We start from the raw sequence: 12,561 nt of genomic DNA on the forward strand, positions 1-12,561 counted from the left end.
GAGGGACACCGCCTCACTCCTGGTTATATCACCAGATCTCACCACTGAAGTTTGTGAAGTCCACGCTGGGCTGCAGCCCGGTGACCAGGGTGTAGACATCAGGGTTGTGGAACTTCAGGCTCTCCAGCAAGGCAATGGCCCCATTCTTGCCTCGAGTCTTTAGCAAATCCAACAAGTACCCTTGGGAGAGAGAACAGTCTTAGCTAGCCAGGTACTGGGTAGGCTTCCCATGAAGGAAGCAGAGTATAACAGGATGGCGGTGGGGCAGGGAGGGGTCATCCTTGCACATCTAGGAATCAGGAGGTCAAAGCAGTTTTCCAGGGTTGATTTACTACTTCCATGATGGTGGTCAGACTCGAAAGGGGTCAGGCTGATTTTTATTGAGGAACTGCTACAACCCAAGTGCTAAGAGTTGAGAATAAAAGACTCAAAAGGATAACCGTTGCTCTCCAGACCTCTCCCAGGTGTGTTGTGGACACATGCAGACACACATATACAAAGCAGGTGGGAGGAAATAAGCAAATAGCAGTGCCCCCAGGGTCCAGTCCCAGGGAGGCTCGGGCCTTCCAAGCCCACCTAGATCCCATCACTCTCAGCTTGAATTAGTAGCTTGAATTAATTTCTCCCCTATGTAATGGTCATAAAGCAACAGGCACAAATAGTATCATATTGATAGCTACCACTTTCTGCCTGTTTTTGAAGGCCCAGGCTTTGAGATGAGTATCTGATAAAGAGTAACTCATTCCATTCTCCTAACAACTTCATATGATGAAGCTTTCCTGTTTTTGAATGAATAAACACAGCTAGTCAGACAATCAGAATCAGCTCCAAAGACATCTGGAGTGGGTTGAGTTGTGGCCCCCAAAGTTATGTCCACTCGGAAGCTGCCAATGGGACCTTGTTCGGAAAAGGCTTTGCAGATGTAATTAAGGTAAGGATCTCAAGAGGAGGTCCTCCTGAGTTATGCAGGTAGGCCTTAAATCCAATCACAAATGTTCTTATAAGAGACAGAAGAGGAGAAGACAGAAGGCCGTGTGATGATAGAAGCAGAGATTGGAGTGATGTAGTCACAAACCAAGGATGCTGGGGCCACCAGAAGCAGAAAAAGGCAAAAAGTTTTGCCTTCAGAGGAGTTCAGCCCTTCTGACACCTTAATTTTAGACTTTTGGCCTCCACAATGTGAAAGAAGATATTTCTGCAGTTTTAAGCCACCCAGTTTGTGGTCATTTGTGGTGGCATTTCTGGGGCACTAACCCAGTCCCATGACTTGACCTCAGGTCACCTCAAGGTCCTGCGCTCCCTCCCCTCACAGGGGCTTTCCCAGTGCCACCTGCGCTGAGCTGGCTCTGCAGTGGGCTGGGACACAGGTCCTCACCGACTCTCATGGCGGAGTTGTTGAACCTGGGGCTGTGCAGCACCTCCTCCTCATCCAGCTGGTCTAGCACCTTGGCCTGGCGCAGGTAGGGAGTGAGACGGCTGGGGCAGATGCTGCGTACGATCCTGCAGCGGTGGTCCTCCATCATCTCCCACAGCACCTCCTCGTCCAGGGAGGTCAGCGAGGAATCCGTGCGGCACAGCTCCGCCATGGCCCAGCCTCAGCACCCTGGATGGGAAGGGTGGCCACGGAGGGCTGGGGCAGAGAAACACAGCTTCCTGTCCAGGAGGTCTTTCCATCGAAACCCTCTTCCCCAAGTCAGCAGTAGAGAGGAAATGACCAATTCAGAGAGGTCATAACACCTGCTCCGGCCCGGGTGTCCTATGACCGGCAGGAGGATCCTGTCCATCCTTATTGTTGATATCAAGTCAATTCCTCAACCAGGAGCAGAGCAAGCAGAACAGGGTTTCTTTTGGATTCAGGAGCCTGGATTTGCCTTTAAATCTCAGGAAGCTGCCCCTGGCCTGGAGAATGGGTGTACTGAATGAGGGTGACATTACAAACTAGATGGATGGGGGTTTCCCTGGCGGTTCAGTGGTTAAGACTATGTGCTCCCAATGCAGGGGGCCCAGGTTCAATCCCTGGTCAGGGGACTAGATCCCACATGCCACAACTAAAGACCCTGCATGCTACAGCTAACACCTGGTGCAGCCAAATAAATAAAAAATAAAATAAAAATCTGTCTCATTGAAAAAACAAAACAAACCAGATGGATCTAGAACATGAATTCTTAACAGGTGTGACAGAGCCCCCAAGGGGTCAAAAACTGATTCTTGAGCAAGAATTCTTACTCTTCTGTGTACTGGAGTGGGTTGCCGTTTCCTCCTACAGGGGATCTTCCTGACCCAGGGATCGAACCCAGGTCTCTTACGTCTCTTGCTCTGACAGGCAGGTTCTTTACCACCAGCGCCACCTGGGAAGCCCATATAAAGCACAGATGTGCATAAATAGACAGTATATCTGTGAGGTTAATATCTCATGAAAGGGTGATTGGGGAAAGGGGAGAGGCAATCGCATCCAAGCACAAGACCTTGTGTTAAGAGGACCTCAGAGGACCCCCTGCCCAGACTGCCAGCCACAGAACCCACCCCAGACTTGGCTTTGTAATGAGTCACCTCCACAGGAGTGCCCCCACCCGAGCCCCTCTCCTCCCTCCAGCCCTGGCACAAATTCACTAGCCCACTGATCCATCTAAATACTCTAAGATGCTTTTAACCTGCAGCCTGTTTTAAGCATCTTAAAAAAGTCCTGCAAATGATATAAAATATCCATACACCAGTCACACAGATTCAACCCATCTTAACACTTTGTACCTGGTCTCCTTTTTAAGGACACGCAGTCAGAGACAGCCCAGTTCTGTTGTCTCCAGGTCCTGTCCCTCACTCTCTTCCTGCAGGTAACTTCTGGACCATGTGCTGCGTATGAGTGTGTCTAAAAATAACACAGGGCATCTTGCCATGTGCCCCCGGGAACCCCATAAACAGTGTGGTGCTGGGCATGGCTCTATACTCAGTCTGTTTATTTTTTTGTTGTTTATTTTTGCCACACCACGTGGCTTGTGGGATCTTAGTTCCCCCATCAGGGATCAGATCTGGGTCCATGGCAGTGACAGCCCAAGTCTTAACCACTGGATAGCCAAGAAAGTCCCTCAGCCTGTTTTTTGAGGTTTAGCAAATGGATACATGCAGCTTGATATGTTTTTAAACTGTGTACTGAATTCAGTTATACTAAGAAACCACAGTCGGTGCTCCTGTGGATGGACCTTAGGTCGTTTTGCCTTTTTCTCCAACACACATAGTGCCACAGTGACTGTAACCTTGGGCACAGGTGGGAGAGTTTCTCTCAGACCTGAGAGTTCCTATGATTTGGTTCTTTCCATTTGGAATGGCAAGGTGGAGCAGCTGGAGTCAAATACCTGTATTTTAAAAAAAGCTTTTGGCTGTACCACACGACATGTGGGATCTCAGTTTCTCGACCAGGGATTGAACCTGGCCCCCTGCTTGGAAACTCAGAGTCTTAACCACTGGGCCACCAGGGTAATCCCTCAAATACTTCTTGAAGAGGTCTATACATGAAAAATGCTTGAAAACCAGAGCAAATCAACCCTTGTAAACTAAGAAAACAAGGAGATGGTCACTGGATGGTCCTGTCCCCATGGACAGCCCCCCTACAGTCCACGCGAGGGGCCCCGTCTTTAGCGAGGACTCACCAAAAACTGCTCACATTCGTTTTTGCAGGCACTCCTCGCGGTGGGATGGGATCCCGGGTCCCCTCTGAGGCCAGTGTGGTGCTGGCAGGACGGGCCTGGGCGAGAAAAGCCTGAAAACCCGTGCTAAGATGATCTCATATCTATCTCGAGTCGCATGACTTGCACAGAAACTCGAGTTTCGGCACCAAAGACTAATGCAAGGGGGGAGAAAAGCAAACTGTTCCAGGAAACAATTCGACAGATCTTTGATCCCTACCATTTGCTCAGGAGCTATAAAAGCTTCCTTGGGGCTTGGTAGCAGGCTTGTAGAAGGAAGGCGAGCTTTGAACCCTAGGAGACCAAGGAGAGTGCGCAGGTGCAATAGTCACACAGTGTGTTTTTGTCACCAGGGGGCCTGACTCCACTGATACCCTTCCCCTAGGTCTTGTACTCAGAAGGAGGGATATGCCGACAGTTGTGGGTGGGAAAGGGGCGCGGGGATCTCACTGGTTGAGGAAGAAGAGGGAGCAAGCCAAGAATAGGAGTCCTGCCCTTAGGTGGTTCATTCCTGGTTTCTTCAGGGAACAGTTGATGGATGCTTAGGAATCAGGGTTTTATAGGTTGAACTGTGTCCATGAATCAGGGTTTTATATGTTGAAGTCCTCACTCCCAGTACCTGTGAAAGTGGTTTTATTTGGAAATCATGGCAGATGTGATCAAGATAAAGTTATCAGGGTGGGGCCTTGAATCCCTTATGACTTAGTGACCATATAAGAAGAGAAGCGATCCAGAGACAGACTTACAGGGAAAAGTCATGTGACAACCAAGGCAGAGATCAGAGCAATGCGCATAGAAGCCAAGGGTTACCAAGGATTGCGAGCAACACCCAAGGCTCAGAAAAAGGCATTGAGCAGATTCTCCCTGAGACCTTCAGATGGAGTCTGGACCTGCTGGCACCTGGATTTTGGATTTCTGGTGTTCAGAACTCAGGGCAAATACATTTCTGTCATTTTAAGCCATGCGGTGTGGTAATTTATTATGGCAGCCTTGGGAAACAAATACACACGCACAAAGGGAATTTGGAAACTGGCTCAAGTCCTGGAGTGCCCGGCCATGTCCAAGCAGTCAACTACACACTTGAATGGAAGGCTCGCGAGCTCCTGGGATCTCTACCCAGTAGAAGTCTGCATCTCTTTGGTGTGGCTCTTCAAATCAGGATGACCTACCTTGCATCAGGACCAGCTGTGCAATCCACAGAGCCCAGTACAAAATGAAAATATGGGCCCCTAGTTTAAAAAGTTTCCAGAAGTTCTAGACAGTGACAGCAGAGCATTAGACCAAGCACAGGGTCCTAGGAACAGGTTACATCCATGAAGCTGGCCCTGATTTGCATGATCAAGGGGTCTCCAGGCCCTCATTATGTAATTTATGCCTAAATTCCTATCTCAAACAAGTGATTCTCTTGTGATGATCAAAGCCCTTCTGTGAGGTTCTCTTTTAGATGTTGCTGGGGGAATAAGCATTCACTTCTTGGCACCTAGAGGTGGGTGGGCTTGTCAAGAGATGGAGGGCCAAATGAGATGCACCTTCTCCATGGCTGCCAGACTGGTGACTTGGGGCCAGGACAGGCTTCTAACTGTTCAACCACTCAAGGACCCAGGACAGAGGATAAACTCCAGGAGCAGTCCTTCCCAGCCCCATCCAACCCTGCCTCAGAAGGCAATAGTCTTTGTTTTCTCAGGCCCTGCCTGTCCTTCTGGAAACTAGGTGTGGCAGCAATAATACATCGGGTGCCCAGCCCCAGTGCTTGGCCAAAGGAGGCTAGGCCTGAGGCACCTGACAGCCCCGCACCCCCAGCCAAGCTCCCATCCCCTGCCCCGGAGGCCCCGATAGGGCTGAGTGCTTCTGCCCTCAGCCGGTTTGTGTTTCCTGCCGGCCTCCTCCATTCCACCCCTGTGTGTGCATGTTTAGTTGCTTTAGTCATGTCCAACTCACTGTGACCCCATGGTCTGTAGCCCAACAGGCTGCTCTGTTCATGGGATTTCCCAGGCAAGAATACTGGAGTGGGTTGCCATGCCCTCCTCCGGGGAATCTTCCTGACCCAGAGATCAAAGCTGTGTCTCTTGCATCTCCTGCACTGGCAGCATTGGCAGATTCTTTACCACCAGCGCCACCTGGGAAGCCCCCCCATTCCACCCCTACACTGGGTTAGTCCAGCATCCTGTTCCCCTCAGTCAACCCCTGTGGTACACGGGTGCCAAGGTGCCTAGGCAAGGGCTTCCCCTTGCGCCTTCTCAGATGACAGCCTCGTGAGTGCTGCAGTTCTCACCATGTCCAGTGCAAAGGCTCCGGGTTAGAGTCCACACATAGAACCAGTCCAAATGGGAAAGGTGCTGAACGAAGAAACTCACAGAGTCTCTCTTCGAGAGCCTCGCAAAATGAGTCAAAAAATGTAAACAAACAAACAAGAACAACAACAACAAAAATCCGCAGCCACAAAATGCAAACAATGGAAAGGTAAACAAGTTTCTCCCCAAAGTTTTGAGAAATGTTGGAATATTAGATGAGCCCCCAAATGGATGAAGTGGTGCCCAGGGGCTCAGGACTGCCAGTCACAGAACCACATCTCAACAGAAGCATGTAGATTTTATAAAGTCTCTACCTCGTCATGGTTTTCATGATCTCTTAACTTTAGCGGGGAATTTTTAAAGAAGTAATGGTTCTTGGAAACGTTTATACTGCATTTAGCAATTCAACCATAATCTTAAACGTAAGTAAAGTTACAATCTTGCTTTGAAAACAGGTGGGGACTTCCCTGGTGGTTCAGTGGTTAGGATTTTGCCTTCTAATGCAACAGGTTCAGGTTCAATTCCTGGTCAGGAAGATAAGATCCTACGTGCCTCCTGGCCAAAAGACCAAAATATAAAACAGAAGCAATATTGTAACAAATTCAACAGACACTTTAAAAATGGTCCACATTAAAAAAATGTGTAACATGATCTCATGTTTTTGGAATGATGTCAGTGTGTCTGTCTCTCTAGCACTCCCTCAATCTATATTTTAATTTATCCATCCATCTAATCTGTCCATCCTTCTCTCATTTGGGGTGTGTGTGTGTGTGTGTGTGTGTGTGTGTGTGTATGTGTGTGCATGCGTGCACATATGTGCACTCGAATGTGTGGGAGAGAAAGAAAAAGAGAAAGACGGAGAGAGAAATACAAAGAGACAGAGAGACAGAAACAGAGAAACAAGAAAGAGACACAGAAAGAGAGCAGGTAGATTCTGGAATGCTGTTCACTGATGCTATTTGTGGTGGTAGAATTTTAGGAAATCGTTTTTTTTAACTGATTAAACTTTTTAGAATGAGCCTAGGTTCAATAAAAACCATAAACTCATTGTTTCAGAAAATAATCAATTCAGTTGATCAAACAGAGAAGGAAATTATCACAGATAAGGTGCCCATCAGTCCCAGAGCACCCGGGACACTTCTTGCCTAAACATGATTCTTCATGGCACCCCCTGTTTCTCTCTCAAAATGACACAGTTCAGGTGACCAACAATCACAGACTAGCAGAGGCATCCCCTCTTTTGCTTTCCCTCAGTTCTAGGAGGAAGAGCCAACCCTTGTGTGCCGGGCACAGAGGGAATGGGAGCAGACCAGGATGGCAGGTGCTGGCTGAAGTAACTTCTGGAAAAGGCTGGGACATGGGGAAAGACTTGGTTGGCTCAGTTCTGCCTCAATGGGGAAGGAAACTGCTTCTTAACCCCAAAACAGGATTTCTTAACCTTCCACTTCATAAAGAAGAGTGGAGCACATTTATAAAATCTTGTGTTTCCCCACAAATTTCTTATAAAATATCCATCTTAATACAAATCGAGCCTGAGCCTGAAGGTTCAAAAACAGATGAGAAATAAATACACCAGCCCTGAATAATGACCCTAAATGTGCTCCTTTGATTGGAGTCAATGGCCTGGATTAGTTGGCTCAAAGGAGACAGTGACCAAAAAACTTGGGCTCGTGGAATATTGACTTCTATTTTTAGCCAATTACACCCTGGTGTGCTGTCTGGTATTATACAGTATAGTCGCCAAGGGTTGGGGCCGGGGGCGGGGGGTTGCCTCTCCAGATTGCAGCTCAAACTCTGGGAGCTCCAGATCCCCAGGTCTCCGTGGATGCCCTGTTGACAGGGACTCGCTGGAAGCCTTCCCAAGGCTGGGTCATAGTGGGTGACACGCTCCAGTCCTGGGAGCACCTTCTGGCTCAACTGCCACTCCTGCCCCCGCATGCCCATAGCATTGTAGGACTCCCAACCACTGTCTGTTCACAGAATCCCACTTCCACCAAAGGGATCTCGGAAAATCAGGGCCAGCTCAAGCGACAAGCTGCCTTACCAGAACAGCTGAAGACAGACCTCTCTGGGACTCTCTAAACCTCAAGCAACTGCCCCTGACTCCTGGGACCCGTCAGCCACCCCAGGGTGTGCGTATAAGTAGGTATAATCGAGTAGAAGCCATGCTAGTCCTTGCTTCATGCAGTGAAGCAGCTTAAGACAGGTCCCTAAACGGGAATTTAAAAGGTGGGAGTTTCCTGGCAACTTAGCCTCAAAGTAAATAGGGGTTAGTTCTAACAGTAAAGAAAATTTAGCTCAGAGATCCTTAAGGATAGTTTAAACTCTATAAAATCCTCTTTTAACCCTACAGTAATTCTAGAGGGAGTCTTAAATCACAAGAGCCCTAAGCCTCTAAGATGTGGGTCCTCCTATTTCCCCATGTCAATATTCTTCTCATAGCCCAGTGCACAGATTCTTGCCTGCCTGTGAAGTAGGGGAGAAGGAGCAGTGAACACATACATGTACACGCATATACACACATACACAGAGGCACATGCAGGACTCCAGAATAGGGGGAGTGGGTTAGAGGAAGCTTAAGGGAATTGACGACCCACAAACATGGTGAGTGAGGCAGAAGGTCACCAAACACAAATGGGGTGCTCCCTTGCACCCCTCAGCTAACATCCCACACCAAAGAGTCATTGTAAATTTCTGGCTTTGCCCTTACCACCAACAGGAAGCAGTTGGTCTTACTTTATTTGTTGTTGTTGTTGAATCGCTGAGTTGTGTCCAACTCTTTTATGATCCCATGGACTGTTGCTTGCCAGGCTCCTCTGTCCATGGGATTTCCCAGGTAAGACTACTGGAGTGGATTGCCATTTCCTTCTCCAGGGGATTTTCCTGACCCAAAGATTGAACCTGCATCTCCTGCATTGGCAGGAGGATTCTTTACCACTGAGTCACGATGGAAGACCTGGTCTTACTTTACATCTGAACTTAGAAACCTTCCTTTTCTTTCATCCTGGGCAATGACGCTGAGATAAAGAGTACTAAATAGAACACTTCTTTCATCCAGCATGGCCTGTATTTTCTTAGGTGGTACTTAGCAGCCAGAAGATGTTTAAGTAATTTAACCAAACAAAAGGCAACGAGCTGATTTCTCCTCTTGTTCTCAAACCTGGCACACCTCCATGCCTTATAAGGAGGAAGCCAGCCCTTCCCATTCCCCCTTGCCCCACAAACAGCTCTTGGATCCCATGCCTGTCCTGTCCACCCTCCCTGGGTATGCTGACCTGCTCTCCTAGAGGTAGACCCTGTACACTTGCCTTTGTCGTCCCTGAGAAGCGATAGCTGACCGGCTACAGTCTCACCTGAGCAGCAGCAGCAGCAGCAGACAAGCAGGTTTGACAGGTGCATCTGTCTGGGCCCTGCCTACAGAAGCAGCACCTCACTCAAGCCTACACGCATCACTGAAACTCCAATATGTTCCCACAGCAGGGAGGATGGGTATGAAGGGTGTGTTTACCTTTGCCAGAACCACAGGAACCTTCCGAGAACTGCCTGTGCATCTGGTCAACCCACAGAAGGTGGTGGTTGAGAAGATGATGAAAAATCTTGGGGTGGATGGAATCTATAGTCAGCCCATAATTCTCCAGAAAGATCCTAGGAAGTTTAGGGTAAACTCACATTAGCAATTCTGGGAAGTATCTAAATAGTCCTAATAGATCCATCTAAAATCAACATGGATACTTACTACTTAGATTTAAGTGAAAGTCTTAGTTCTTCTATGTTAAGATGTATCCAGAATCTGATCACTCTTGCCATTTGTACTGCTGTGATCTGATCAGTGCCTACCAGGATGGCTGCAATGACCTCCTAGCTACTTTCTCCATGCCCCTCATAGTGAGTTCTCAACACAGCTGGCAGAGCCTCCTGTATTGCTAGAGGATGAGTCAGGTTGTATCATTTCCTTTGCTCAAATTTCCAATCCTCAAGTCCTCACCCCGCCCCACATGCTAGGCCCTGATTTCCTGGTGCTTGCTAATCTCATTAGCATTCACCTGCTCCTCGTATGGGGCCTCCTTGCTAGTCTTGGATGGCTCCAGGCACATGCCAGCCCCAGGGCCTTTGCACCTGCTATTCCTTCTGTCTGCAGCACTCTTTTTTTCACCTCTTTCAGGACTTCACTCAAGGGCCACCTTCCCAGAGAGGGTTTTCCAGCCACTCTTTTTAAAATCATAGACTTCCCACACTACTTCCCCTCCCCATTTCCCTGTTTCATTTTTCTCTATTGGCCTCACTGCTCCCTGACATACTATATATTCTAATTATTTATCTGTTTTTTGCCTGACTCTCTATGAAAAGCCTGACCCAGAGGACAAGAATTCTTTCATTTTTCCTGCTGTGTCCTCACTCTGAGCGATGCTCCATGAATACTAGTTGGGTGAATAAATAAACATTGGGTGCCTGGTTCACACTGATGCAGATGATAGACAAGTAAGAAGAGACAAACATAGTTTCAGGGCCTATGAGTAAGAGGGATCTTGAGGGTCATCCTCCTGACCAGGCAGGTTCCCAAGGTCACACAGTTAATTGATGGAGGGACAGCAACCAGAACCCAAGACTCCTCCTCCTGGTGAGTATGAGAGCTGGACTGCAGCCGCTCAGGGCAGAGCAGGTAAGAACACAGATCTGAGTTCAGACAAGGACACAAGTTCTTGGGTCAGAGTCCCAACCCTGCTGCACATCAGCTAACCTCTGGGTCAGACTATTTAAACTCCTAAGTCTCAACTTTTTTATTTTTCCAGTGGAGAAAAATAGCAGTGGCTCCTGCTCATGGTGGGAAAGCACTTCTCTCCATGCCTGGTGCACAGAAAATTCTAGATAGTTATAAAAAAATGTCAAAATGTTGTCCTTCCAAGTAAAAGAGGCAGCCGGCTGATGGTATTAAGGTGGCTAAAGCCTCACTAAACCTCTGTTGAAAACAGGAATTCCTCGAGTTACAAGAACAGAATTGAGGAAGCCCCAGGCCCCCTAGGACTGTGAGCTTTCTGAAGGCAAAAACCATTTCTTAGTCACCACAGAGGCATCAGGAGGATCTGACTAAGAGTTATTCTGTATGACATGAGACCCTAGCTGGGTACACACTTCTAGGGTCAACCAGGTGGCACTTTGGTAACCTGGTTCAGTGGGAAGAGCATCTCCTGGAGGAATTCCCAAGGGCTGGGAGGCACCAGGAAAGCCCCACCTGGTGAGCAGGGCCCAGGGCAGCGATCAAGAAAGGAGCAAGGAGTGAGAAACAGACAGACATTGTGAATGTCCTGGTAGCTCTGTGGAGGGCCTCTGGGTGTCACCTTATCCACAGAATGTAGGGAGTTGGGGAGGGGGGGTGTTCTGGGTTTGCCTTGTAACGGAGATGCTGGAACCAGGTGCTACAGGAAGGGCCCTGTAAGAACAAAGGGCAGGTTTACAGCGCAGAGCACCCAAGGACAGGGCTTCAGGTTTAAGATGGGGACCTCCAGCCCGGCACCCTGCATGGGTAGCAGCCGAATGGATGACAAGGGCATCGTAAGTGGAGGGAAGAGATGCCTCTTTGCTCTTCAAGCTAATGCTCAGGAGGACCCCAGGGCTTCTGTGGTTTTCACTGTACCAGGTCTTACTTGTGGCTCAAGGGATCTTTATGGCTGTGTGTGGGATCCAATTCCCTGACCAGGGATCAAACCCAGGCCCTTGCGTTGGGAGTGTGGAGGCTTAGCCACTGGACTACCAGGGAAGTCCTGACCCCAGGATTTCTACTGAGGCATTCTAAGCAAGTTTTCAACAGGTGATCCGGCCACCTGAGCAGGCATCTAGGGCTGGGCTGAGTGTGGCTCAAAGGCCTCCGTGTGGGAGCACGGACCCCTCACCCCCACCCTGGCCCGCATCAATGCACAGCGTGGGCCAGGGGAAATCAGGAAGCAGCAATTTTCACAGGCACAGCTGACACTGCTCATTGCCTGCTTCTTTCTCACATTTGAATACGCAACTGCCTACCTAACAGTTTCCTGGATCCCTAGGCATCTCAGATTTAACTCACGGAAATCAAATCATTCTTTTTTTTTTTCCCATCTTAGAGTGGGGTCATGCTAAATTGCCCACGCTGGAGTGCAGTGGTTATTCACAAGCTCAGTCCCACTACTGACCAGCAGAGGAGTTTTGACCTGCTCTGTTTCTGACCTGGGCCAACTCACCCCTCCTTAGGCAACCAGGTAGTCCTCTGCTCTCAAGAGGTCACGATATTGATGCCAAATTTAGTGTGGACACTGTATAGGCATAATGTGTTACAGCTCAGAACTCCTGGGCTCAAGCACAGATATATTTTTTAAAAATGTTTGTTAATTGAGGTGAAATTCACTAACATAAAATTAACCATTTTAAAGTGAACAGTTCAGTGGCATTTAGTGCATTCACAATGCTCTGCAACCACTTCCTCTATTGAGTTCTAAAACATTTTTTCACTCCAAAAAAACAAAACAAAACAAAAACCCTGTGTCCATTAAGCAGCTCCTCCCTCACTCCCTGGCAACCACCAAATTGCTTTCTGTCTCCATTCAGTTCAGTTCAGTCGC

General features: G+C 48.4%; 1 protein-coding gene across 9 annotated transcripts in view; it reads right to left on the bottom strand.

Annotated features, from left to right (window-relative positions):
* Nucleotides 1–12,561, bottom strand: part of CARD14 (caspase recruitment domain family member 14) — a 38,379-nt gene that overhangs the window by 19,346 nt on the left and 6,472 nt on the right. For 3 of the 9 annotated variants that reach the window (XM_043905288.1, XM_043905287.1, XM_043905286.1), the window contains exons 1-3: nt 3,645–5,398; nt 1,376–1,603; nt 43–180 (exon numbers count right to left, since the gene is read on the bottom strand). In XM_043905288.1, coding sequence (XP_043761223.1) covers nt 43–180; nt 1,376–1,586 — 349 coding nt within the window. In that variant the 5' untranslated portion in view covers nt 1,587–1,603; nt 3,645–5,398. Of the gene's footprint in view, nt 1–42; nt 181–1,375; nt 1,631–2,226; nt 2,286–3,644; nt 5,401–5,952; nt 6,655–9,479; nt 9,617–12,561 lie in introns of those variants that run through there. The other 6 variants (XM_043905282.1, XM_043905283.1, XM_043905281.1 and 3 more) reach the window with 6 other exon arrangements.

The sequence above is a fragment of the Cervus elaphus genome, chromosome 5 (genome assembly GCF_910594005.1).
Source record: "Cervus elaphus chromosome 5, mCerEla1.1, whole genome shotgun sequence".
NCBI classification, from domain to species: domain Eukaryota; kingdom Metazoa; phylum Chordata; class Mammalia; order Artiodactyla; family Cervidae; genus Cervus; species Cervus elaphus.